The 25041-nt window shown below is 47.5% G+C and overlaps 1 protein-coding gene and 1 non-coding gene across 3 annotated transcripts in view; both read left to right on the forward strand.

Moving 5' to 3' along the window:
• The window catches only part of SEL1L3 (SEL1L family member 3), a 95773-nt gene that overhangs the window by 36254 nt on the left and 34478 nt on the right, over positions 1-25041 (forward strand). For both annotated transcript variants that reach the window (XM_045182767.3, XM_024573608.4), the window contains exons 8-13: positions 291-423; positions 1917-2045; positions 14949-15160; positions 16349-16528; positions 22838-22957; positions 24738-24878. In XM_045182767.3, the coding sequence (XP_045038702.2) occupies positions 291-423; positions 1917-2045; positions 14949-15160; positions 16349-16528; positions 22838-22957; positions 24738-24878 (915 nt within the window). The remainder of the gene's footprint in view (positions 1-290; positions 424-1916; positions 2046-14948; positions 15161-16348; positions 16529-22837; positions 22958-24737; positions 24879-25041) is intronic.
• Positions 12704-12840, forward strand: LOC112316954 (small nucleolar RNA SNORA42/SNORA80 family). The gene has a single exon (XR_002976056.2). It is a non-coding gene; the product is annotated as a small nucleolar RNA SNORA42/SNORA80 family (small nucleolar RNA).

The following is a 25041-nucleotide window of genomic DNA, read 5'->3' on the forward strand; positions in this document are numbered from 1 at the left end:
GGGAGATGCATATGATTTTCTGGGGACAGCACACAGTGGGGAGCAAGAAGAGGGGGAGGCCTTGTTTCTGAGAAATCCTGACATTTAAGAAGCTCTGTGGAGAAGATGGCCCAAAAAGGAGTGAGAAGGAAGTGGCCAGAGCCAGCACATCCTTGGATTACACCCTCCCTTTGCAAACTAGCCAGCTGGGGGATCAGCGGGAGAAGGACGTCAGCCTGACACAGCCTCCCAGGTGCCAAAGGGCATTGCATGACTACACCTGCTCATTCGATTTTCTTGCCTTCTTGTAGATTTTTAATCCCCTCCTTGAGAAGCAACTTGCTGAACAAATCGAGCTATATTATGAAAGGTGCGCAGAGGTTCAAGAAATAGTGTCCGTGTACACATCCACAGTACAGGAAGGGGCCGGGAGCCAAGAAGCCTGTAAGTATTGAGCTTCAGGAGAGCAGTATTTAGCTCTGTGCGTTTGTTCGTGTCAACATGTTTGGCTTCTTTCTAACGGGGCTGAAAGGAAACGTCTGTGACTTGACCGATGGGGAGATGTATGACCTCCACAGGTAGATGCAAGAAAGTGTACCTTCCACCTGGATTCCAGCAAGACCCGAAGCTGACAGCAGCCCAGCCTGCCTCTAAGCAGACCTGATTTAGTTTAAGAATACCAATGAGAGTGTTTCGAGCCTCACATTTCATTATTCCCATTCATAATGGGATCTTAGGCCAACCTAAGAAAATAAAAATGAATTGGAAAATAAATTAATCATTAGAAATGTTTCCCCATCGGTGCACTTTTGTCTTGGACCATTAATATCTGAATATTAGCTTTCAGAAATGTTGAACAATGACTTTGTTGTTCGGGGCTCGGTTTTATTTTTTAAATCCTTGAAATCGACTCATTCGGAAAGAAGATGTTGGTAATTTGCAACAGAAGGAAGGAATTTCAAATAGCTTGCCTTCATGCCTGCTCGTATTTGCACGGACATCTTCTCACTCGTATGGGCTGTTTATCTGTCGCAAAACTCGGTCTTGTCTTCCACTGTTCCAGCTTGGGTCTGGCACTTATCAATTTCTCTGTGTTGTGGATCTTCTTGCCTGATAGGGTGGCAGTAGAGTTAGTCACATATGTTTCTTCTGGAACAGAAGTTCCTGTGGGGCCTTTGCCATCAGCAAAAGCAAATTGAGTATTTCAGTCCTGCCCACATATCTCACCATCTCCAGAGCTGAACTTCCCGTTTCAGGCCACGGAGGACTGAAAGGATGCATCTTGAACACACCCCAGTCCGATAGGGTGTGCGTAAAAGCAGTCCTAGGGAGTGATTAGAGGTGGTGACAGGTAAACGTGGAAAGGCAGCGCTTCTGCAATTCAATTTAAGAACAGGCTATACTGGTCCCCAGCTGCTGCTCTCACCGCTGAGTCATCCAGAAAATACGATGCTGTCAGAGAGGGGGAAGATATATAGGAATAGTAATATCCTGAATGGGAAAGAAACTGATTTCGATAACTGATGAAATTTTAGGAGAGATGGCCTGAGTTGGAAGCCCAGACTTGCATGCTGATCTGCTTGGGGGCCTTGGGGAGATTCTTCTAACATCTACTGCCTTGCCTCCCTGGGGGTCTTTGGGCTTTGCTCCTCAGCTCACACTGCCAACAAAATGGCCTAGATATTGGCCTCCCGGGGACTAGTCCGAGGCCAGCTGCTCATTCTGCAGAATTATTCAACAGCCATCAGCAACTTTGGCACATTTCCCTTGGACTTGGCTTTGAATATGTGACCTCAAGGCAAAAGCATCGTACCAATTTCAAATCCCTAACGCACCCCAACCCATAGCTAGTAACATCACGTCTGACCCCTTATTTCTAGTTCCGCTTAGGGCGAAGGGGTGGAGAGAGGTGAGACTTATGCTTCCCTTTCCTGCAGGTGACCTGCAGAACTCCTACCTGGACCTGAGGCGCAGGCACGGGAGACCCTCGACATGCAGAGCCTTCCCCTGGGAGCAGGAGCAGAGAGCCCAGCATGCCAGCTTGTTCCAGGCCTTGCTGGAGACAGGTCTGTTGATGGGTAATTGTGTCTTTGCCTTGCATTTGGATGCCGGTTGGGAAGACTCCCTGTTTTCCCACTGTTTCGCTCGCCCTCTTTGGTGATTTATGCCTCCAAGTTATTTTTAACCCTAGTATTCTAGCTTAACTTTAAATTTAAATTCTGCCTTGTCCACAGCCCTCAATATATCTATGCACATTTCCAACACTAGATACAAAAACTTATATTTAGGAATCACTTGAGCAATTCTTTTTTTTTTAAGTTAAATTTTTTTAGTCTTCACCCAAGGACATTTTTTCATCGCTTTTAGAGAGGACAGGAGAGAAAAACATTGATGTGAAAGAGAAGAAGCATCGATTGGTACTGGGGATGGCACACACCCAGACTGGGGATCAAACTTACGACCTTTTGGTGACCAGATGATGCTCCAGCCAACGGAGCCACACTGGCCAGGGCTCGAGCAATTCCTTCTTTAAAGCCCAGGCCATGAGTGGACAGCCTACAGCAAGAGCTGGCCCCCAAATGTGGTTGGTTTGGCACACACATTGTTGCTAATTAAAAAAAAGTTACCAGATTCAAAAGCCTTGTGTAACAATGCAAATTTTTAGCTTTTCTAAAAAAAAAAAAAATTTCCAAAGACCTGGCCACCTGGCCGACATGGCAGCAATGCTGGAGATGCGGGGTTGGCACAGGCCTGCAGGGGCCGTCCCAGCCTCTCCTCTCGGTTTTCCAGCACCAGCTGCCTACCTCTTTCACGGATCTTACTTGCCTGGCCCATAGGCACTAGAACTTGAGACCCTTGATTTGAAGTACACTTTATGTAGCATCTTGAGAATCTTCCCACACGTGGCCAGCTTCTCCCGTTGTGATTTGGCTTTTCTTAGTAATTAAGTACACCCTGTAAGGCCACGAGGTTGCTGGAAACCACATCTGTTAGGAAGAGGAGAGAAGCTGGAGATGTTCGGCCTGGGGAAGGGGATGCAAAGTTGCGGTGATGGTAACTGTCTTAGTGGTGTTCCTGTTATACAGCATTGCAGAAACTGACTTCTTCATGGAAGAACTTGCTAACAATGGCAGTGTTCAATGGGATAGATTTCCACTGCAGATAGTGACCCCGCCTCCCCTGTCTGGAAAGAATTCAGTTCATACAGGATATTTCACCTTTCATTCATCTGATACTTGCTGAGTGGCCACTTAGTTACTTGGCGAGACCTCAGAGGTAGGTAAGACAACACTAGGTCCCTGCCCTTGAATGCAAAGGCAAAAGGTCATGCCATTGAATAAAGGCTGTGGAAAGATGGTATAAGGAGGGCTTGGATGTGCAGAGAAGGCTTCCTGGAGGAACTGGCACCGAGACTGATGCTTGAAGGGTCAGTATGTGTTTACTGGGTAAGAAGGTGGGGGTGGGCATTGCAGACAGAGCAGCTGCAGAGAGGTGGGGATGGCACAGCAGTTTCAATGATGTGCAGGGGGGTTGCGAAGCAGGAGAAGGCCTGGAGAAGGAGGACCCCCCTAGAGCACAGACACCATCCTGAGGAGTTTGTGCTTCTCCTTATAGGCGACAAGGACCCATGGAAGGGTTTCAAGCAGGGGGTAGAGGTGGGACCAGCTCTGGGTTTTTGAGGTCACTCTGGCAGCAGTGGAAGGTTGGGGGAAGCAGGGAAGCTGGAAGCAGGAAGTCCTCTGTGATGATCCAGGGGGAGAAGACACAGGCCTGAGTGGGACGGACTGATAGAGTTAATGAAGGCTGTAACGAGATTGGCCCTGAAGGACTCCCTCAGAGTCAGGCAGGGGAGGCGGTGCAGGTTGTGTGTCCGCACAGCCTCTGGGCCCAGCTGGCCCGGCTCTTGATTTTAGCTTCGCGCTTACTAGCTGTGTGATCTTGGGCAAGTTGCTCTACTTCTCTGAGCCTCAGTTTCCTCATCTGTACCATGAGGTGACAGTGGTACCTCTGTGAGGACAGTCTAACAACACAGAGTGAGCTCTTTGTGAGCAGTGTTTCTGACCCTGGGCTCTATTGACATTTCGTTCTGGACCATTCTTTGCTGTGTGGGGTCTGTCCTGTGCATTGTGGGATGTTTGGCCGAGCTTCTGGCCTCTACCCACTAGATATCAGTAGCGCTCCCTCCCTCCCTTCCTCCCTCCCTCCCACAACTCCCTTCCCGAGTTATGACAACCAAAAACGTCCTCCGGCATCGCCAGACCACCTGCAGTAGAGAACTGCTGCCGTAGAAGCGTCAGAGATATCATGGCAGGGCAGAGGCAATTCTGGGTTTTGTTGGTCGTCTGCGAGGTGGTGGGGCCGCCTTGCAAGACAAGCGAACAGGGGAGGGAGGGCCATGCTGGGTAATGCAGGCAAAATGGGGTTTATAAGATTTCTGATCATATTTAAATGTGGTTCTGCTGATGGGGAACACAAGTGAATCATTTTCACGCTTCTTTTCTAAGTAAATACTCTCAACGGAATGTTTTCATGTTCTTTTTCCAGCTCAGAAGTTTTGTCTATAAGAATTTAGAATCATTTTTCTTCTCCGTGGAAGTCTGGAAATGGAATTTAATTAAAAACCCAAATCATGAGCTCCCAGTCCCCAAGACTTCCTGGGCTGTGGTGCAGCGACACTGCCCCACCGCAGGCTGGCCACCAACACTGTGACCCCAGGCCCCCCCCACTCTGCCTTCCACCCCGCTTTTCTGGGTTACGCCGTCCTGTCCATGAGGACTGGGGCGGCCTCTGCAGAGGTAGGGCACAGAGACCTCGTTCAAATTCGTCTCTGCCTGGCACGCTGCCCTGGCCTGGGGCTGTCCCAGCGTCCTCCCCCTAACCCTGGCGAGGTGCGTGGTAGACACTGAGCCCATTTTCCCACGAGGCTGAGAGAAATGCTGAAGATTTGATTTCATAAACTGAGGGTAAAAAAATAAGCACATATTTCTTAACATGCCTTTCCTGTGTGTGATCTATAAAAAGAATAGTAGTAAGACTGGTGTGACGATGCCTCTGTTCCTGGTGTCTCCCATGCCCTTCCCCCCGGGCTCCGCTCGCTGTGGCTGGCTGGCTTTGGAGTGTTTTCAGCCACACCAGTTAACAGGAACTGTGTTTGCCTCATTTTCTGCTGCTGCTCAGAGCTGTCCAGCCTATTGGCTGGTGGGCTTTTCATAAAGTTCATCCTCCTCATTTTACAGTTTTCATATCTGAGATAAGCTGTGAGAGGGGATACGAGTATCAGATGTTTGAGGCTTGGAATTCTTGCTGTGGGAACCCAGTAGGTGCTGTCCCAGAGATAAGGGACTGGACTGTGTGAGGAATTTCTTGGTCCCTCCTGTGACAGCTCTCCATGCACTCGTTCACCGAACAGGTCTTGACCTAGCGCCGTCTGCGAGCCAGGACAGAACAGCAATGGGGCCGTGCCTCTTTATGTATAGGTAACCATAAGGAAAATACCCGCTCCCCTCATTTGTACAGAGGGAATCACTGTGTGCAGTTGTCTTTTCCTGGCATTTTGAAGAAAGAAAAAAAAGAAGACAGTGTGAGACGGTGGCCTGTGATTCTGGTTCTCTGCGACAGCGTCATCTTTTTCCTTGGCAGCCTCTCCTCAGCGAGCTGGCCGACGCCACTTCCAGGCCGCCAGGCACGCATGCATGTGTCAGGCTCGGGACTGTGTTCTCCCCGCATGGTGTGATTTGCAGCGGATCATCTGCTGTCACTCTGAGCCAGCAGCACACTTCAAAGGGGCCGTGGGCACATTACGGGGGGAGGAGAGTCAGAAGCTTGGGCTTCGTCAGCAACTGGCAGGAAGAGTATGATGGGGTGTCCTCTACACTCCAGCCAAGTGAGGTCAAGAGCAGTCCCAAAGGTGGAGCCGTACATCCTCCTCCAAGAGACAATCGCCGAGTATTTATACACCCTCACTCTCTAAGGACTGTAATTAAAAATATATACATGGTTTCTGTGGGAAAGTACTAATAACATAAAATTCCCCGTTGTGGCCATTTTTAAGTGTTCTGTTTAGTAGTATTGAGGACATTCACATTGTTGCTTAACAGCTCTCAAGAACTTTCTCATCTTGTAAAACTGAAACTCTGTACCCTCTAAACAACTACTTCCCATCCCCCTTAGGCCCTAGTAACCACTATTCTACTTTCCGTCTCTATGAACTTGACTGTTCTAGAGCCTCATATAAGTGGAGTCATATAGTATTTGTCACTTAGCATAAAGTCCTCAAGGTTCATCCACATTGAGCATGTGTCAGGACCGTCTTCCTTTTTAAGGCCGAACAATATTTCATTGTATGTAAACCACACCTATTGACAGGCATTTGGGTTGCTTCCGCCTCTGGGCTATTGTGAATAGTGCTGTTGTGCGCATGGGTGTGCAAATATCTCTTCAAGACTTGGCGTTCAGTTTTTTTCCGTATATACTCAGAGGTGGGATTGCTGGATTTTATGATAATTCTACTTTGAATTTTTTAAGTATACTTTATTGATTATGATATTACAGTTGTCTCATTTTTTTCTCCTCTTTATCCCCCTCTGCCCTGCACGCCCACTCCCTCCAGCATCTCCCCCTTACTTCATGTCCATGGGTTGTGCATATAAGTTCTCAGGCTTCTCCATTTCCCATACTATTCTCAACCTCCCCCTGTCTGTTTTGTTCCTACCAATTATGCTTCTTATTCCCTGTGCCTTTTCCCACATTCTCCCCGCTCCACCTCCCCACTGATAACCCTCCATGTGATCTCCATTTCTGTGATTCTGTTCCTGTTCTAGTTGTTTGCTTTTAGTCTGTTTCATTTTAGGTTTAGTTTTTGATAGTTGTGTGTTGTCATTTTAGTGTTCATATTTTTGATCTTCTTTTTCTTAGATAAGTCCCTGTAACATTTCATATAGTAAGGGCTTGGTGATGATGAACTCCTTTAACTTAACCTTATCTGGGAAGCACTTTATCTGCCCTTCCATTCTAAATGATAGTTTTGCTGGATAGAGTAATCTTGGATGTAGGCCCTTGCCCTTCATGACTTTGAATACTTCTTTCCAGCCCCTTCTTGCCTATAAGGTGTCTTTTAAGAAATCAGCTGATAGTCTTATGAGAACTCCTTTGTAGGTAACTGTCTCCTTTTCTCTTGCTGATTTTAAGATTCTCTCCTTATCTTTAATCTTGGGTAATGTAACTATGATATGCCTTGGTGTGTGCTTCCTTGGGTCCAACTTCTTTGGTACTCTCTGAGCTTCCTGGGCTTCTGTGTCTATTTCCTTCACCAGATTAGGGAAGTTTTCCTTCATCATTTCTTCAAATAAGTTTCCAATTTCTTGCTCTTCCTCTTCTCTTTCTGGCACCCCATGATTCAGATGTTGGAACGTTTAAAGTTGTCCCAGAGGTTCCTAAACCTCTCCTCATTTTTTTGAATTCTTGTTTCTTCATTCTGTTATAGTTGAATGTTTCTTTCTTCCTTCTGTTCCACATCTTTGATTTGAGTCCCAGTTTCCTTCCCTTCACTGGTGGTTCCCTGCTTATTTTTCTTTATTTCACTTTACAAAGGCTTCACTTATTCCTGTATTTTGCAACCATACTCAGCCATTTCTGTGAGCATACTGATTACCAGTGTTTTGAACGCTGCATCTGATAGGTTGGCCATCTCCTCACTGCTTAGTTCTTTTTCTAGAGTTTTGATCTGTTCTTTCATTTGGACCATATTTCTTTGTTTCGGCACAGTCTGGGTGAATGTTTCTTCTTTACCTCCTTAGTTTTCAGACTTCCATACAGTTCAGTTTTCTGGCAGTTCTGGTGGTTTTTGGCTTTTAAATTGGTTGTTGTCCTTCTTTTGGTTGTGCGAGGAGGCACAGTGTACCTACCTGTGCCTCCATCTTGGCCAGAAGCTCTACCTTGAATTTTCTGAGGAACCACCATCCTGTTTTCCATAGTAGCTGCATCATTTTAGATTCCCACCAGCAGTGCACAAAGGTTACAATTTCTCCACACCTTTGCTAAACTTGTTATTTTCTTCTTCTTTTTTTTAATAGTAGCCAGCCTCATGGATATGAGGTGTAACTTAAGTTATAACTTATATACTGGGGAAAGTCTAGTTTAAGAACAATACTGTCATACAGTGACATGTGTCTCTGAAAGAGCTTCAGGGACGGAAAGAGGCCACATGGATATGTGGCACAGGGTTGCCCAAACAGAGCTCATCTCACTCTGCCCTGATTCACAGCCGTTTGATGCTATAGGTGACGCTGTCACTCGCTCGGTGGCAAGCTCGTTGACAGCAGTGCGTGCAGTGGAAGTAGCCCACTTCTCATTCTGCACAATGCCTGCACGGGGCTGGGTATATGTTAGCTGCTTAGTTGTCCATTCTTCTTCCATAGGACCCTACACAGCATATTTCTGCACCGTTTCCTCAAAGAGCATACCTCACTGCTGCCCTCCACCCCCACACTTCTCAGCTCACCTGCCCTGCAAACAGCCCTCGAGTCCCAACTCAGATACTGCCTCCTCATGGCATCTTTCCTGTCCCCCGGGGCAGACGGCTCCATCGCCCCCGCTGTCCTTGCCATTTTGCAGGTTTCCCCTGTACGGCACCTGTCTTACTACCTTAGAGTTGATGTGTCCATCTGATTCCACAGTGGAGCTTAGACAGCAGGAGTGGGGACAGCAGGAGCGGAGCTAGGATTTCTTTGCAGACCCTCAGTAAATATTTGTTGAGTAACTGAATGGACTCTGAATGAATAAGCGATTCTATTGTAAGTACTAAAAAAAAGTCTTTGTTGGGTCAGTGAGTCACTAAAGGAACATGAGCTTGACTTCTGGGAGGCACAAGTTCAAGGTCTGCACTAACCGAGCCATGACACCCCTCCAGACTGAGAGTTCTGTAGGTTTATTTGCCTCTCTCTATTTTTCTCATTTCTTACATACTCCTTAGCCTGTTACCTCTCAGGAGCTGCTGTCCTGGCTCTGAAAACATGTCTACAAACAGTTCTGTTTCTCAGAACACTGTTTGCCAGCTCTCTCCGGCGATGAAAGGAGACCAGACTTCTTAGCCTGCGCACACCCATTACCAAAGAGCTCTCAAAACGCGGCCCTTAGCGTTCTCGCTTTCATACATCTGCAGTCCAGTTGCTGAGGTGTGCTGGTGCCCACATGTAAAGCAGCCCCTAGGACGTAGCACCCACATGTGGGGTGCCTCCAAGCACTATGCTGGGCCCTGGGGCGACCATAACTAAAAACACAGATCAGCCCACACACAGCCCTCTGCCAAGTGCTAGGGAATGCGGGGGAGGGAGGCTTCTTACCGTTCCTCACCTCCCAGAGTTGGCATGCCTCTGAATTAAAGGTGGCAGCACTCCTCAGGGCAGCTAGCTATACACAGTGCATGTAGATGCGGCAGAGTCCCCTGCCTCCTCCCAGGGCTGTGGCCCTGCATCCCAATTTCCTTGCTTGGCATGGGGGTTCTCCTGTGCAGCTCTGTCCCCAAGTTCACCACTGGCCAGGTGCTGGGTGGCATCTAACACTAGACCCCACATTCAGGTCTTCAGGGGGACTGTTCCGGTCAGTCAACCTCTTCGGTGTTTCCTGGGGAACCTCCAATTCTTCAGGAAAATGGCTCCTGGCAGAGCATAGAAATCGCCCTATTAGCATTTGGCTTTTTCTAATACTAGGACGGTAGTATTTCAGTATGCATGATTTTTCACTATTTAAGAGGTGTGCTGGCTATTTCTTTGCTCTTCTGTCACTTTTTTTTTTTTTTTTTTGTCAAAATGGAATGCTTTGAACTCAAAAACCCTTTGAATGGGGCTCTGGCATCTAGGGAGAGGAGGTGGTGGGAACTGAGCTGGTAAAAGGCTGGAATGACAATTGGAGGTATGTGGCTTGAGGCCAGAGAGCTGGTAGTGGAAGGAGTGAGGAAGGACACAGAGACTCCGGGGCAGGGGGGACTTGAAGGCAGGGAAGGACAGGTGAGCAGGCCAGATTCTCCGGACATCTTCCCCGAGGCCAGAACTGCTTGCTCCCTTCCCCCCTCTTTTACCCCACACAGGCACCTCTGAGCCCACAGAGTCGGTGACTGTGGCCCCAGGAACTCCAAGGTCTGCCAGCAAATGGTTCTCGGAAGAAGGCCAGGTCTGGGGATGGGCTCACCTCCCAGGGCTGACACCATCTGTATTTTCGGGCAGGGCCAGGGCCCGACGCCCGCCCCAGGCTTCGCTGTGCCCAGTGCAGTGGATGAGTGTGCCGGAGGGTTGCTGGCTGCATTAGCTTTGCTCTGATTTGTTTTTAACTCTTTTCATTTTTGCCGACAATCGCAATGTTTATTTGGAGACTCTGAAACACAGAGCATGGAAATGATGTTACTTAATAATGCCGGGATGCTATGTCCTTTAAGAGCTATTTGCATTGTTGTTCATTGCAGAACCATCATTTTTTTCTTATTTAAGAAAGCATACATTATAGTTTGTTTTTTTTTTAATTCACAGAAGCACAAAGGAAGGGCCATACTCTTCCTGCCGAGATAATTCCTGATGACAGTACTGGGAGCTGGGGAGGAGGGGATGGAGGGAGGGGGGAAGGAAGGGGAGAGATTCCATGTATAAAACCAGAAAATTTGCACAGTACCGAAAAGTACAAATAAAGCTTACTTTTGAGGTAGAAATAAGCCAACCTCCTTAGGTCTCTGGGAAGCCAGCGGGGCTCACCTGATTGGAATGCAAATGAGGAACGCCCTGTGTTTTTTTTTAAACTAGTAAACTTGGTGAAAATCTTCCTTTTCTTGTTAAATGACATTTTCGCCTTTCACTTCTTTTTCCCACTCTCAAACTTCTGCTTTGGATGCATTCCACCTTTTGGAAGCTTGAAACTAACAATGACTTTCCTATTGATGTCCCCGTTCCTCTCCCCAGAAGTGAGTCTGTCTCTCTCCTTCTGAATCTCAATCAGGGGCCCACGCCAGCACCATCAGCCACTGGCTACTTTCTCATTTTCTGCCTTTTGCCTCTTTTAACCATGGGCATGCACATGGCTGCCTTATGGCAACGCTGTAACGGAGAACAAAGAGGAAAGTGAACAACGCCGTGCGACCTGGAAAAGACTGAGGACTAATTCACAGCGCCCTTGCCTGTTGTTTCCTCAGGTTCTGGTGCAGGAACAGGAAAATGGGAAAATGTCTCCTTTTTCTATTTTGTTTGCGTTTCATTACACCATTAATCTCCATAAACGAGGCATGCTTTTCTTTTAGGTACAGACCGGCTAGAAAAAATGCATATGCTAAACCAGATGGGTGAAATTAATAGTTCCCATTAAACTGGTTTTAAAATTACCAGTTTTACAATATCACCAGTGTCATCCTGGCTTTAATTTTGTGCTACAGTTAGAACTTGAACTTTAAAGAATGTGCAAAACGGAGTGGGTGTGCCCTGGCTGGGTGGCTCAGTTGGTTTCTCTCTCCCTGTCTCTCTCTCTCTCTCTCTCTCTCTCTCTCTCTCTCTCTCTCTCTCTCTCTCTCTCTCTCTCTCTCCCCTCTCTCTCAAATCAATAAATTTAAAATATTTAGAAAAGGAGCAGTTTTACTTTAGATGTATTTTTTAAAAATTATGTTCACTAGTACAGAAAATTGTTTAGATTCTTTTACAGAGAAAATACTGATTGGTAATATTTGGGGTGAGGAGTTCATTTTAATATGTAAAAGAACTCATGAAGCCTTTTCAACCCGCCTACATTTCAGTCTGCGAAGTATTTTTGTGCTAAGGCTTAGAGCTTTGGGGAGGATTTCCCTTTCGCCCCCGGTTCTCCAGCAAGCCCAGCTACCTGAACATTCCTGCTAATGATCTCTGGGGTTCTGTGCCAGGGGTCAGCAGGGCAAGTGTTTCATTTGGAGCTTCATTTGGTGTGGAGTCGCTTCTCTCCTGTGAGCCCACAAGGTCCATGTTCGTGGGAACTCAGGCAAAACTCATCATCTTAGGGGTTTGGGAGAGCAAGTGAGGCAGGGAGGAGTCGTTAACGAAACACTAATGTTGCCTCTCTCTGAATGTGCCCAGAGGGGCGTCTGGGATAGTATGTATTTAAAAGTAAACATGTGAATAAGCAGAAGTAAGATTTATTTTGCAAAGCCATCGGAGTGCTGCAGGCACGCTGCATCCAGTGAAGACCCATATCCCGTCTAACGGTTGAGTAGGATGGAATGCTTTCGGCTCTGCAGAGGGAAAATCCAACCTGAGGTCTGCAGACTCCTATGGGGGGGAGGGGATGTTGTTATTCAGATATATCCCAACAGAGGAGCAGGGAGACATGTTCGAGGATGTTCGCGACCGTGTTGTTGGTTATAGCAAAACCACTGGACGCAATCCAGGAGTCTAAAAATAGAGGACCGGTTAGAGCAGCGGCACTGCTATAGAGCCCAATACTAGTGAAGCTTTAGAAAGATTTAAGATTTTATTTTTATTTGCTTTTAGGGCAGGGGAGGGAGAAACAGAGGGAGAGAAACATCAACGTGTGAGAGATACACCAATCGGTTGCCTCTCGAACGCCCCCAACTGGGGACCTGGGAACCCAGGCCTGTGCCCTGACTGGGAAGCAAACCTGCGACATTTCGGTTCACAGGCTGCTGCTTGGTCCACTGAGCCACACTCGCCAGGGCACCAAGCTTTTAATAGTATTTCTCTTTGCTATTGAAGAAGGACTGGGGGCATGGTAATGGATTTCTGGTGGGCCCTTCCCTGTGGGCCCCTCATAGTGTAGCCACACCAGAGTAAATTGCAGCCTTGAACCATTGCCCAGCCTCCTTATCTGTGGGCTGTGAGCACTGAAGGGGGTTGTACAGTATGAAAAAAAAAAGAGAAAAAACAAATAAAAAAAGGATTGGGAGAATAATTTTTAAAATTATGACAATTATTTTGCTACTCCTGACATGAAAACATGTTGAATTACTTGACTGTTTATTTAAAAATTCTTATTTTATAATGATTCTTATTAAAATACCCAGAAGCAGCAACTTTTTCTCAAAATCTTCATTACAATAATATATTCTGCTTGTTTACAGCTCATTTTAAAATTAGTGAAGAAAACTTTAATGGGGTTTATTGTACTTTTGAAGCAAAATTCATATAAAAATGACTACTTCTAATGATAAAAAGTGTGCTATTTTGAAATCTTCTGGGAACAAATGTGTTTTAATTTGAGAAGGGGAGAAGGATGGGGAGAGAGGGAACTTCCGTTTTTATTTTATACAAATCGGTATTGTTTGATTTTTTTTTTTTTTAACAAAATGCCACTGTTTCTTTTGGGATTAAAAAAATACAGACAGAGGAGTAAATTCCATTTGTTCAGTAGTAGGGTGATTTTTTTTCTCAGCACCTACCACTTGGGATGGAGATAGTAAAGGCAGACCCAGCTAATGTCTGGGGAACCCGAGAGGGCTGGGGCAGAGAGTTCCAGGAGATGTACTTCTTAGCAATGGGTGTAGGGGGTGGGTGGGCTCCTTCCCCAGCTTAGCCATAAATGGCACATGCCACCTCTCAGGGACAGCCAGCCTGTGTGCCAGGAGGGACTGGCACCAGCTCCTAGCCAACAGCTTGGGTTTCACAGTTTCATCTGTGGCTCCCACTGGTGTCTGTGTTTAGCTTGGACCCCTGCGAGGGAATTGCCCTTAAAGAAGCCCAATCTCAGATCTTCCCACTCAAGTTTCCACCCATTGGAAACTCCCCTCTCTCCATTCCCTTACGGAGTGCTCATAGAATAAATCTCTTATTGCCCCCTGAAAGTTGTAAATACTATTTAACTTTGGATAGAATAAAGAAAATCAAAGAAAAATGTTGGACATAGTTTTTAGGCAGTTAAAATTTGGGTCTGAAATAAATTGATCATCTCTCTTTCAATGTCAGTAGTGTCTGTGCGCTCCTATGTGGTCATTTGTAACAGAGCACAGAATCAAAGGCAAACATTCATTGTCTGAATTGATAAACAAGAGACAGGAAGAGTGGGGACAGACTTTAGAAGACTGTAATACTTACATGATAGGGCCATATAATGAGCTATCTTGGGCTTAAAATGTTCATCATATTTAGGGAGGATTAGGTAAAAAGAAGTATCATATAGCTTAAAGCAGTTGCCTAATGAGGGCTGTACCTTGGTGGCCAGGAACTTGCTGAGACACCTGGTTGCCTGTTGAACTGGGGGGGGCAGGGGGGGGGAGTAGCAGAGTGAGTAGGAACTCTGGCTTTTGTGACCAGCAAAGCTGGACTCAGAGCTTGGCTCTGCCACTTGCCAACTTTTGTCACTTTAGAGGGTTTGGTTGACCTCGTCACACTTCAGTCTGCTCCTCTGAAAAAGTGAGGACGCCAATAACAGTGCCCCCTCACAAAATCATTCGGCTTACCTGACATAATTCGCACAAGACACCTAACGCAGTATTTGGCATTTTGTAAGCCTTCAGTAAAAGTTGATTCATTCTTGTTACTGTATTTATAGAAACTTTGGAGGCCAAAGAGAGGGAAGCATCTCAAAATAAGTTTCTTTTGCTCAACTTTTTAGAGCAGTACCTAGGAACTATTTCTGAAATAAAACACTTTCTTCTTCAGAGAGTTTTAGAGGGGAAAAAAGCCTCTGGAAGTTTAGGTAGTCCTGATTTGGTGCTGAGTTACACCGAGTAAATTACTCTCTCGAGGCGCTGTCTCAGCTAAATAAGGCACATCCTTTTTCCCAGGATGCTAGGCTGTCATTCGGTGCCAAAGGAAAAAGCTATTTACAGAATGACAGTGTGGCATCCCCAGAGGGTTTGATTTACCTACCTGAAAGGGGGTGTATTTCAAGGCACTGCAGAACCATCCACATTAGTAGCTTAGGTGGTTTAATTGGCTTTTCCTTCTTCTTTCTAAAGCCGCGTCGATCCCGTGGTAATTAATTGTGTGGGCTGTGACTTGTGTTGCTTACAGGGCCAAGGCACCCGAATGAATCTCTTTTTGAAATCGGCGGGATGATATTTGAAAAGGCTGTAAAGAGACTCTCCAGCGTGGATGGTCTTCGCCAGATGAGTTCTGTCGTCCCCTTCCTGATGGATTCCAGCTGCTGTGGATATCATAAAGCATCCTACTACCTCGCGGTCTTTTATGAAACTGGATTAAACGTGCCTCGGGATCAGCTGCAGGTAGAGTGTTTCAGGGGATCCTGGGGTATTGGTCACCCACGCTCTGTTTGCAGAGTGATACTGTCATGCCCCAGGTGGAACCGGTTGAGTTCATGATCCGAAGAATGGAATCTTGAACAGTCCAGAACAACACCCTAGGGCTGTGATAAAGAGGGCTCCTGCCTTCAGCCCCACCCCCCACTGCTGGGCCCCTGGACGTGATCGGTACATGCCAAGGGGCAGTTTGGGCTCGGCTTACCCGAATCCCAGCCCTTCAGGAACAGGTGCCTCTTACCCAGTTCCTGTAACTGCTCCGGCTGTGGGACCGTTACCCCATGACTTGTTAGCTAAGTCAAGTCATTGGGGCCTCGAAGCCAAGTGTTGCCACATCCAGGCCTCAAAATGAAAGCTGTACCAGGCGGTTTCCTTTTTGGTTCTGGAACCAGTTGATGATGTAACTTGCGTAATATTTGGAATCACGTTTGTGGAAGTACTGCCGAATGGTCCCTGATCACCTTGTTTTCCGACTTGTTCATCCTGGGTGTGGGGAGTTGTGCTGTTTGGACGCGCCCAGGTGGCTCTGTGTTTCTCAGCGACTTCTTCGTGCATGACTCTGGCTTAGAGAAGCTCGTGATGGATGGCATGCTTTCCCAGTCCCTGAGGGAGTCCCCACAGAGGTGGAATATAGTCTAGAAGATTCTAGCCCTGTCTCTGCCACAAAGTGGCTGGTTGGACATAGAGCAATGATGCTACTTCTCTGGGCCTCTGTTTCCTCAACTGTGAGATACGGTTTTTGGACCAGTCAATCTCAAAAGACGCTTCCCAAGACTAACATTCTGAGAGTGTGAGGTTGGGGCCATCTGGCCATAGGTGGCATGGCTGAAGCAGACCAGGGACCCTTAGAACAGTCAGTGGGAACACGAAGATACTGTGAGAGGTCAGGGGAAGGCCCCCCGCTGTCACTGAAGAAGGGCAAAGGTCAAGGAATTTTAAGCTATCAGACATTTAGAACGGCAGGTAGCTGGGAATCTGGAAGCCTTTAGAAAGCTGCTGTACCTTGTTTTCTAAAGATATTTTCAAGGCATGCTAACGTGTTTGGGAATGACTAGGATTGTTGCATATAGGGGCGGGGCCAGATGACCGGTCAGTGGTTGGATTTCATGACCCTTACCTCTAATCTTGTGAACACTGTCCATTTCTTCCTAACAGGGCATGTTGTATAGTTTGGTTGGAGGCCAGGGCAGTGAGAGGCTGTCTTCAATGAATCTCGGCTACAAACACTTCCAGGGCGTTGATAACTACCCCTTGGACTGGGAGCTGTCCTATGCCTACTATAGCAACATTGCCACAAAGACGCCCCTTGACCAGCACACGCTGCAGGGAGATCAGGTACGAAAGCCAGGCGGGAGGAAGTGGTTATGGCCGTGTTTACCAGGACTTCTTGATTTTTTAATGAAGTGTCTACACCTGCTACTGTCTACATCTGCTGGCTCAGAACACGAGCATCATTGAATAGAGAGAGAAACTTTCTTACACTCTCCAATTTGCATTTCCTGCCTGTGCTCTCAGGCTAGGAACAATTCTCCATCTACACATGAAAAACTTTTCATGAATGGGAGGACTCGTATACAGGACAGATTATGATTTTGCAAGAGAATGTGTATCAGAAATGTAGGCGTCTTGTCTTTGTTCCACAACCGGGTGATGTGGTGGGTCTAGAGATGTTAGGGGAAATTGAGTCAAATGGGGGAACAGTAAACCAATGTCTCCTATCAATATGTAAGGAGCAAGCAGGGTCAGTGATATGAGGAAGCAAACTCCGTCGGAGCTTTGTTCCCACTGCTGGACACCTGGAGAAGCATCTGTTCACATCACGTGAGCCTTGCTGGCCCAGGGCTCCCCGGTGATTGACAGCATGTGATGTTTGCACTAACTCCACCCCCTAACTTTGCAGGCTTCTAAATCTTTTTGAGTCTTTGGGCAAAGGTATCAATGGCTTACATCTACTCACGAGACATAATGTGTTACATTAGACCGCCGATGGTTTGTTTCCATACTTGTGTGGGTGACAGTGAATGAAAGGGCACAAGCAAAGGAGACAATGTAAGAATAAAAGGGAAGCTGCCTGTGGATGATGGAGATGTGTATCCAGGGAGTAGACCACAATGTGGTTAGCCTTTCGGAATGTGTTTTATATATCCTCTTCCTCCAGAAAGGATTTAAGTGTTTTGATGGTCTTAGCACTGGAGGTGGGCGAGTTGAGAGGAAGTGCAAGTAGTTTATACCAGGAGGCAGCGATTTCTTTTTTCTGTAAAGGGCCAGATAGTAAATACAGGCTTTGCCTATGCAGGCTCTGATGAGAGAGACTGTACTTGACTCTGCCAGACAGTGTATGAATGAAATGTAAACTGCTTTGCCGGATTTGGCCTTGACCTAGGCCATGAGCTCTTGATTTTCCCTGCTTGCACTCAGGGAGCCTAGGGGTAGGCCTGGCTAGGTCAGGGTTGTGGAATCTTAAGCCGAGCAGCTAATGGGGGCGAGGCCTCTCACTGTTCCCTAGCGCGGCTCCGGATTGAAGCGAAGCCGCTTGCTCCGATGACTGGGAATGGGCGGTTTCCGGAAAGAGATCTGCGGTGGCCGCTGCCTGGTTATGAAGCAAGTGACTGAAAGACATGCTGGTGGCAAACGTTAAACAGGAGTCGAGCTATAAAACGCCCAAGGCTGTAGGTACAGACATTCTGATTCCTTTAGAAAGTGATTTCTTTTGAATAAACATACGCAATTTTCGCATCACCATATATAGTCCCTCAGTGTATATAGGCTATGTGCAAAATTTGACCTCCACTTGGCAGGAATTAATTTAATTGATAAAGATTTTTAAAAAATTATTCTGAAAAACATTCATGCACAATCAAGCCACCAAATAATATTGCCACTGCGCTGCCAAGCCTGGATGTGTTAATGATGTCCTATATGTATATATTATACTTTTAAGATTTCTAATTTAGCATAAATTAGCAACAGGAAATGGTATGTTGCTAACAAGCTCCTTTTCTTTTGAAGATTTGACACATGAAACGTTATGATTATGAAAGAAAATGTTTAATTGGTCAGAACCAGCAAAGTTGAATAGCAAAGATCCGTCTTGCAGCTGAAAAGTCGTATGATTAAGAATGCCAGATACAAATTACACAGTTAGAAGAGTGGTATCATAGCTCATTTTCTTAAGAATGTGTAATTAATGGCTTCTTGAGACTCTAAGCAGGTGTCATATGTTGACGTAAATGTCCTTTTGCTGAGAAATCTATTACTCCACCAGCAGCACGCAACAGATGAGGAGACGTGGAAGGCCAGACCTCTAATTAGCAAACCGAGGATCTGTCAGGCGTTCTTTTCCTGGTTCTTGTTTCATTTTCTCGTTTATGTAACGCGTGGTTGGCATCACTTCATCTTCTGTATTAGTGATCCCACTTCATATCACTTCTTTATGATTTCATGGGCCTCGGCTTCAGGTTAAAGAGAAAGAAGATGCTCTCGGGTTTTGTTTGTTTTTGTGGCTTAATCACAAAGGAGTTCCTCTCATGCCCTCCACTTTTCAGAACTTGCTTTTCCTGCGGGATTTGGGCTGCAGCCTCCTCTCTACACCTGCTACAGGGCAGGGGTCACATCTCATCCTCACCCTTAGCTTCAACTGTCCTCCAAATCCGATGACACTCAACCCTTTGTCCCCAGCGGAGCTATTGCCCGCAGCTCATGTGTGCACTGAGCGTGCTGCAGAGGAAACCCCGCATTTCCTCCCCACTGTCCCCCACAAGCACCTTAACTGATGGCACCACTTTCCATGCTGGCCACTAGGCTGTCATCTTAGACACCCCCATCATCCTAATCAATGACAGTCCCCAACAGCTTCCCGTGCCCTCTGGTCTCTTCCGTCTCCATCCTTGCTGCCGCCGCCTGCATTTGTCCTTCCTCGTCTCTTCCTGAGCCGCCGTGACAACCTCCTGTTGGGAGCTGAATTGTGCTCACCTCCCCCTGCCCCCGCAACTTGTATGTTGAAGCCGTTACCCCTAGTACCTCAGAATGTGACTGCATTTGGAAATAAGGCCTTTAAAAAGGTCATTAAGTTAAAAATAGAGTCAGTGCAACTGGTGTCCTTACATGAAAAGGAGATTGGGGCGCAGACAAAACAGCCGGAAGGATGACCTTGTGAGGACACAGCAAGAAGGTGGCCACCTGCATGCGAAGGAGAGAGGCCTCAGAAGAAACTCGACTTGCCAACACCTTGATCTTGGACTTAAACCTCCAGGAGTGTAAGGAAATAAATGTCGGTGGTTTAAACCACCCAGTCTGGGGCATTTTGTCATGGCAGCCCTAGCAAACAAATATACCTCCTAACTGGTCTTTCTGTCCCGAGTCTTGTCCCTTCCCATTCTCTTCTCCCGAAGGCCACAGTGGGCTGTCGACAGGGGCGATCCTCAACCTGCCTATGCATCAGAATTACCTGGGAGCTTAGAGAACACATCTGCGCAGGCTCTACCCCAGGGTCTCACAGAAGTGAGGGTGGGGCCCAGGCGTATAATCTTTACTTGTGTGTACACATGCGTGTGTCTGTTTCAAAAGACCCTCAAATGATAAGGTGCAGCCAGTGCTGAGAAGGACTGACCCAGAAGCACTAAGTCCAGCACGTCACTGGGCAGAGGAGGTGCCCCTTGACCCAGTTTCTCTCTGTGTCCCCAACCTCGGCTCTCAGCCATCACTGCCTGGCGTGCCCACCCTGCAGAAACCAAGCTTCTGGCTACACCTCCCAGCCCTGCTGGCTGTCCTCTGCCTGGTGTTCCTTCTCCATGCCCACCAGCCTTTCCCTGCCTGCTGACCCCTCCTCTTACTTGAACTCAAGGCTCACACTTCACCTCCTCCTCCTGATCTCCCCTTTGCAGTGAGGCCAGGCACCTCCCTGCCATTGCTCTTATGATGGGTGTTTACGGGGTCAGAGGTCTGGCTTCCCCACTAGAGTGTGAGCTCCAAGATAGGCATCCTGTGTATTCACAGCAGTGACCCCAGTGCCCAGCATTGTGCTTGACCTTACGTTTGTGCTCAGTGTTTATCAATGGGATGACGGACAGGCTGGAAGTGTAGCGCTTCCAGCCCAGTGATGGACATGAAGGGATTGCAATTTCTTGTCCACTCTGGTGCTTTGTGATGCGACCAGTGTCCATTGTCGATGGCCAGTACCCAGAGCATCGGCTGTAAACTCTGCCTCTGTTGCGTTCAACACTTCCTTAGGAAGCGGCACCCCCTTTTGGGGAATCTTGGGTACTTGCTTTCCTGTCTCTGTGTTACTGCCAATATTTCCCCATTCTTACTTTAAAATCCCTAGTTAAATTTCAACAAAGAATACATACCAGGCCCCTTTGGGAGCCAACTATTATAGCTGATTTGAACACACACACTAGCCCCTCCCCTGGCCCCTAGGCAGGTTCCTCATAGTGGTTCCCACAGGCCCCAGAGGAAGTTAGCGGAGGTAGGTAGGTGGTTTAGGTGTCAGCTCTGAATGGGCCCTGCTCCTGAATTCCCAGGCTGGCACCAGTCGACTTCACAGCTCCAGTGAACGCAGAGGCTCTGGGAAAGGGGCGCTGCTGAGGGCCTGAGCTCCCCAGCTGCAAAGTTGGAGGGTTTTTCCTTCCTGCCCTGTCTTCCATCCTTTCTCTGTTTCTGTCTCTCTTTCTCTCTTTCTCCCTCCCTCTCCTCTCTCCTCTCCACCTTCTATTTCCCTCCCTCTCTTTTCCTGTCTTTGTTTTTTCTTCTCTTCCTTTCTCTCTCTCTCCCTTCTTTATCCCTGCCTCACATTCTCCTCTTTCTCCCTCTCTCCTTTCTCTTTCTCTCTCCCTTTGAAACAGTTAAAGAGAAGAAGAAAAACAACTCAAAATCCAAACTCTCCCGTTAAACAAAAAACTTGTCTCTGAGAATTCTACTTTGGGAGCATCTCAAGCTTCAGCCCCCTGCAGACTCACCACTGGCGACTGCGTCCCACCGAGGCTGAGCGGAAGCAGCACTCGTTGGCCATGCACTTGGCAGAGTTGACAAGTGGCTTGTGCCCAGGCAGGATTCCAGGGGCTTCTCCCTAGAGAACATCATGGGGGAGCTGCTCAGAGCCCTGTCTTTGGACTCAAGCCGACCTGGCTTCCAGGGCCAGCTCTACAGTGTGACCTTGTTTGAGTTCATGGTGTCACCTTTTGCACCTTGCATTTTTTTCTTTGTGTATAAATCGAGGGCAGTGATATTTGGGTTGCAGCCCTGTTGTGAGGACTAAATGGGGGAAAAAACACTTGTTAAACACCCATATAGTTGGTTTCAATGAAAGGTCATGGGCATCATTATTTTTTTTTAATTTTTTAATTTATTTTTAGAGAGAGGGAAAGAAGGGAGAAAGAGCAGGAGAGAAACATCAAAGTATGGTTGCCTCTCGTGTGCCCCCTACTGGAGACCTGGCCTGCAACCCAGGCATGTGCCCTTGACTGGGAATCGGACCTGCAACCTTTCGGTTTGCAGGCCGGTACTCAATCCACTGAGCCACACCAGCCAGGGCGGGCATCATTATTCTCATTGTTGCTCTTGGCTTTGTGGTCTCCCAAGGTTAGACGTCCAGCAGGAATTAATAGCCGCTGGGTTCTGAGTGCTCCCACTGTCCCCAAGTCTCAGTGCCCCAGTGGCCCTGAGAGGGACCTCTGGCTCCACATGGCCACTGCCACAGTGGACAAGGCAGCTGGAAGACCTTCTCAGGAACAGGGTTGTGGACTAGAGTTTGTGAATCTAAGTACTTTTCTTAACTAACAACAGAGAGGTCCGATGGGAAATCAGCTCCTTGTTCTCTAAGGCTTCTTTCCCAAATTCGCCCAGATCCAACTTTTCCACCATCTGCGTGCAGCTGCGCCGGCATGAGAAGCCTTTTCCAGGACCCCTGGCGGCCCTCTTAGGTAGAATTCATTGGGCATAAGGGGAGACTGTGAGACAACAGAACTGGCTTTTTGATAAGCAGCCAAAATTTCTGCTTCAAAATGAGTCTTATTTCCTTCAGAGAAGTCAGAGACCTGGGAGGCTGTTCACAGATTCGAACACTTTGTGAACTTTCCCTTTGGGTTCATCTGCGGCGACTCTAAGCACATTCTCGCTCGCATCCTCCGAGTTAACATGCCCTCTTCTTTGCAAGGTGGATTTAATTTTTGGAAATAGCCAAAAGATATTTGAAGCGGAGCCTGCTGAATCAAAAGGGTTAGTCATGCAGGATAATAACACTTTGGGATAAAAAATAAGGTTATACTTAGAAAATATTGATATACCTTTTTTGATGCTGTGTATAATCTGGCTCTGAAATCAGAGGCACAGAAGTTGACTTCTGAACAAGCTGAAGCAATAGAAGTAGAAGTGGAATAAATTTTGCCCTCCCAAGGAATATGCTTTTATAAGAACAAAAATGTTCATTTAGATACATTGGATGTGATGCATTTGTTTAAAAATACTTTTTGATCTGATGATACAGTGGACCCCCTTCATATTTAAATTATTCATATAGTGTTCCCCTGAGCCATTTCTGGCTTAAGAACATGCCTTGTCTTTTGCATGCCCATATCACTTAGGTGTTTTCTATCTCCCTTCCTCCCTTCCCTTCTTCTCTCCCTCCTTTCCTTGCTTCCTTTTTAGGCATATGTTGAAACAATTAGACTAAGAGATGATGAAGTACTCAAGGTACAAACCAAAGAAGATGGAGATGTCTTTATGTGGCTGAAGCATGAAGCTACCCGAGGCAACGCAGCAGCTCAGGTAAAAACACGGTCCACTGTCTTGGAAATTCTCTGTCGTGATAGACCAGGTCATGCCGCGCTAACGGACTCCCCCAAACCACAGTGGCTTAAAGCAGTGCTGGCTTATTTCTTGCTCCCGTGACCTGTCCAACGGGGGTTGGCATGGCTGTGCTGCCAAGGTCCCCTAGAAACCCAAGCTAATGGAGCTTTCATCAAAACGCGTGTCTCTAAAACCGCTACAGCAGGGTGATGGCTGTAGGACCCCCCACACTGGCTCTTAACACTTCTGCTCAGAAATGGCACAAGTCACTCCTCACATTTCATTGGCCAGAACAAGTCACTTGGTCACTCTTGACTTCAGGTGGCCTGCAGTGTAGTCCTGCCCTGAGCCCAGAAAGACAAAGAGCCACAGTATTTATGGGCAGTCTGAAAGGCTACCAGGGGACATTAGTGCATGAGATAGAAACAAAAAGAAGTATCTGGAGGTGTGGGAGAGATTAGATGGGCATCGAGAAGGCCATGAATTTGGCTGGAATAATAGAAATCCATGTGCCAAAAAGATCAACCCTGTCTCTTGAACATGCCTTTTGGGTGGACTTTTAAGGGGTACTGGAAAGGGCAGGAGGCTGGAGAACGTGCTCTGTCTGCCCTTTGGCCTTGATTTCACGGTAAGAGCCCCTGGTGGGAGCTGGCTAACGCTGATAGCACTGTGGCGGGGAGGGGGAGGCCTCCTTCCCAAAGGATCTAGCTTTGCCTTCACGCTCCTGGTGAGCTCACTGTGTCGGGAAGGGCCTCTGGGGCTACTAGGCAGGCAGAAGAACCAGAAATGGAAAGAGAAAGAAAACAGAAGAATAAACGCATCGACAAGCACACATTTCAGACCCTCTAGTAATAGATCTCCCGCCCTCTGTAGAGGTCTCCCTAGCAATTCAGGGGATACTTTGCTGGAGGTGCAAGTACTTGGTGGAGTTGGAGGGAGGAGGGAAGGGAAAGGAGATAAGAGAAGAGGCAGAAAGAAGACAATCAGGGGCCCACCTAGGGCCAGAATGTAATGGATGTTGCCTCTGGCTCCATTCTTGGGCATCTGTCATCAGTCTGCACGCTTTCTAGGGCAGGAAGGAATTCCGGTGTGTGGTTCTGGAAAGGCCATTGCCAGAGCCCCGTGCTGGGTGCTCCAGAGCCTACACGAACTTTCCTAGCCATGGACACTTCTTCCTTCCTTCATTCAGCAGATCTTTGTTGAGGGGTTTCTGTGAGCACTGCTGGGTGGAGACCGAGGGGATGAGGGTAGACCAATCACTTCTTGAGGTTTCTACCCCCAGAAGGCTCCCAGCCTCAAGTGTACCTGTGGAGCCGGCTGGGTGGACAAATGCTGGGCTAGGAGATAAATGCTGTAGAAAGATGCCCTAATGGATATGGGTGTGCACAGACCTCTACACGGCTCACTGGGCCGAGAGGCCGGGCAGCACCTCTCAGAGAAGAGAGGCGAGGAGACAGTTGTGGTTGTCTTCATCTAGCTTTGGCCCTGGGTGCAGTTGACGTATTCACACACACACGGACACACACCCACGAGCATGCACACACACAGAGGCGCACCATTTCCAGCTCACGTTAAGGACTTGTATTTATAAGGTCCACCTTGAGGTCTTTGGCTCAGGTTGGAAGATAACACGTATCTGCCTCATTCTTGGTTCTCGGTATGTAAACATTCCGAGCCAGGTTTGTCCTCCCACCTTTCAAAACTTTATGTTGAGGATTGCACAGGAAAGTCACTATTCTAAACTGCTGTTGTCTTGAAGCAACGCTTGGCCCAGATGTTGTTCTGGGGGCAGCAAGGCGTGGCCAAGAATCCTGAAGCGGCGATCGAGTGGTACGCCAAGGGTGCCCTGGAGACCGAGGACCCTGCTCTAATATACGACTATTCCATTGTGTTATTCAAGGTAAGAACCGCTCACTTGGTGCCGAGGCTGTGCAGTTCTTATCCGACTTCTGAGCAGTTTCCTGGAGGCATGTGGTCAGACAGGGAGTCTGGAACCGAAGAACCTTGGTGTACCTACCCTTCTGTCACTCTTCATGAAGAGGGATGTTTGCTGAAAAGGCAGA

This window comes from Desmodus rotundus, chromosome 4, assembly GCF_022682495.2.
Source record: "Desmodus rotundus isolate HL8 chromosome 4, HLdesRot8A.1, whole genome shotgun sequence".
NCBI lineage: Eukaryota > Metazoa > Chordata > Mammalia > Chiroptera > Phyllostomidae > Desmodus > Desmodus rotundus.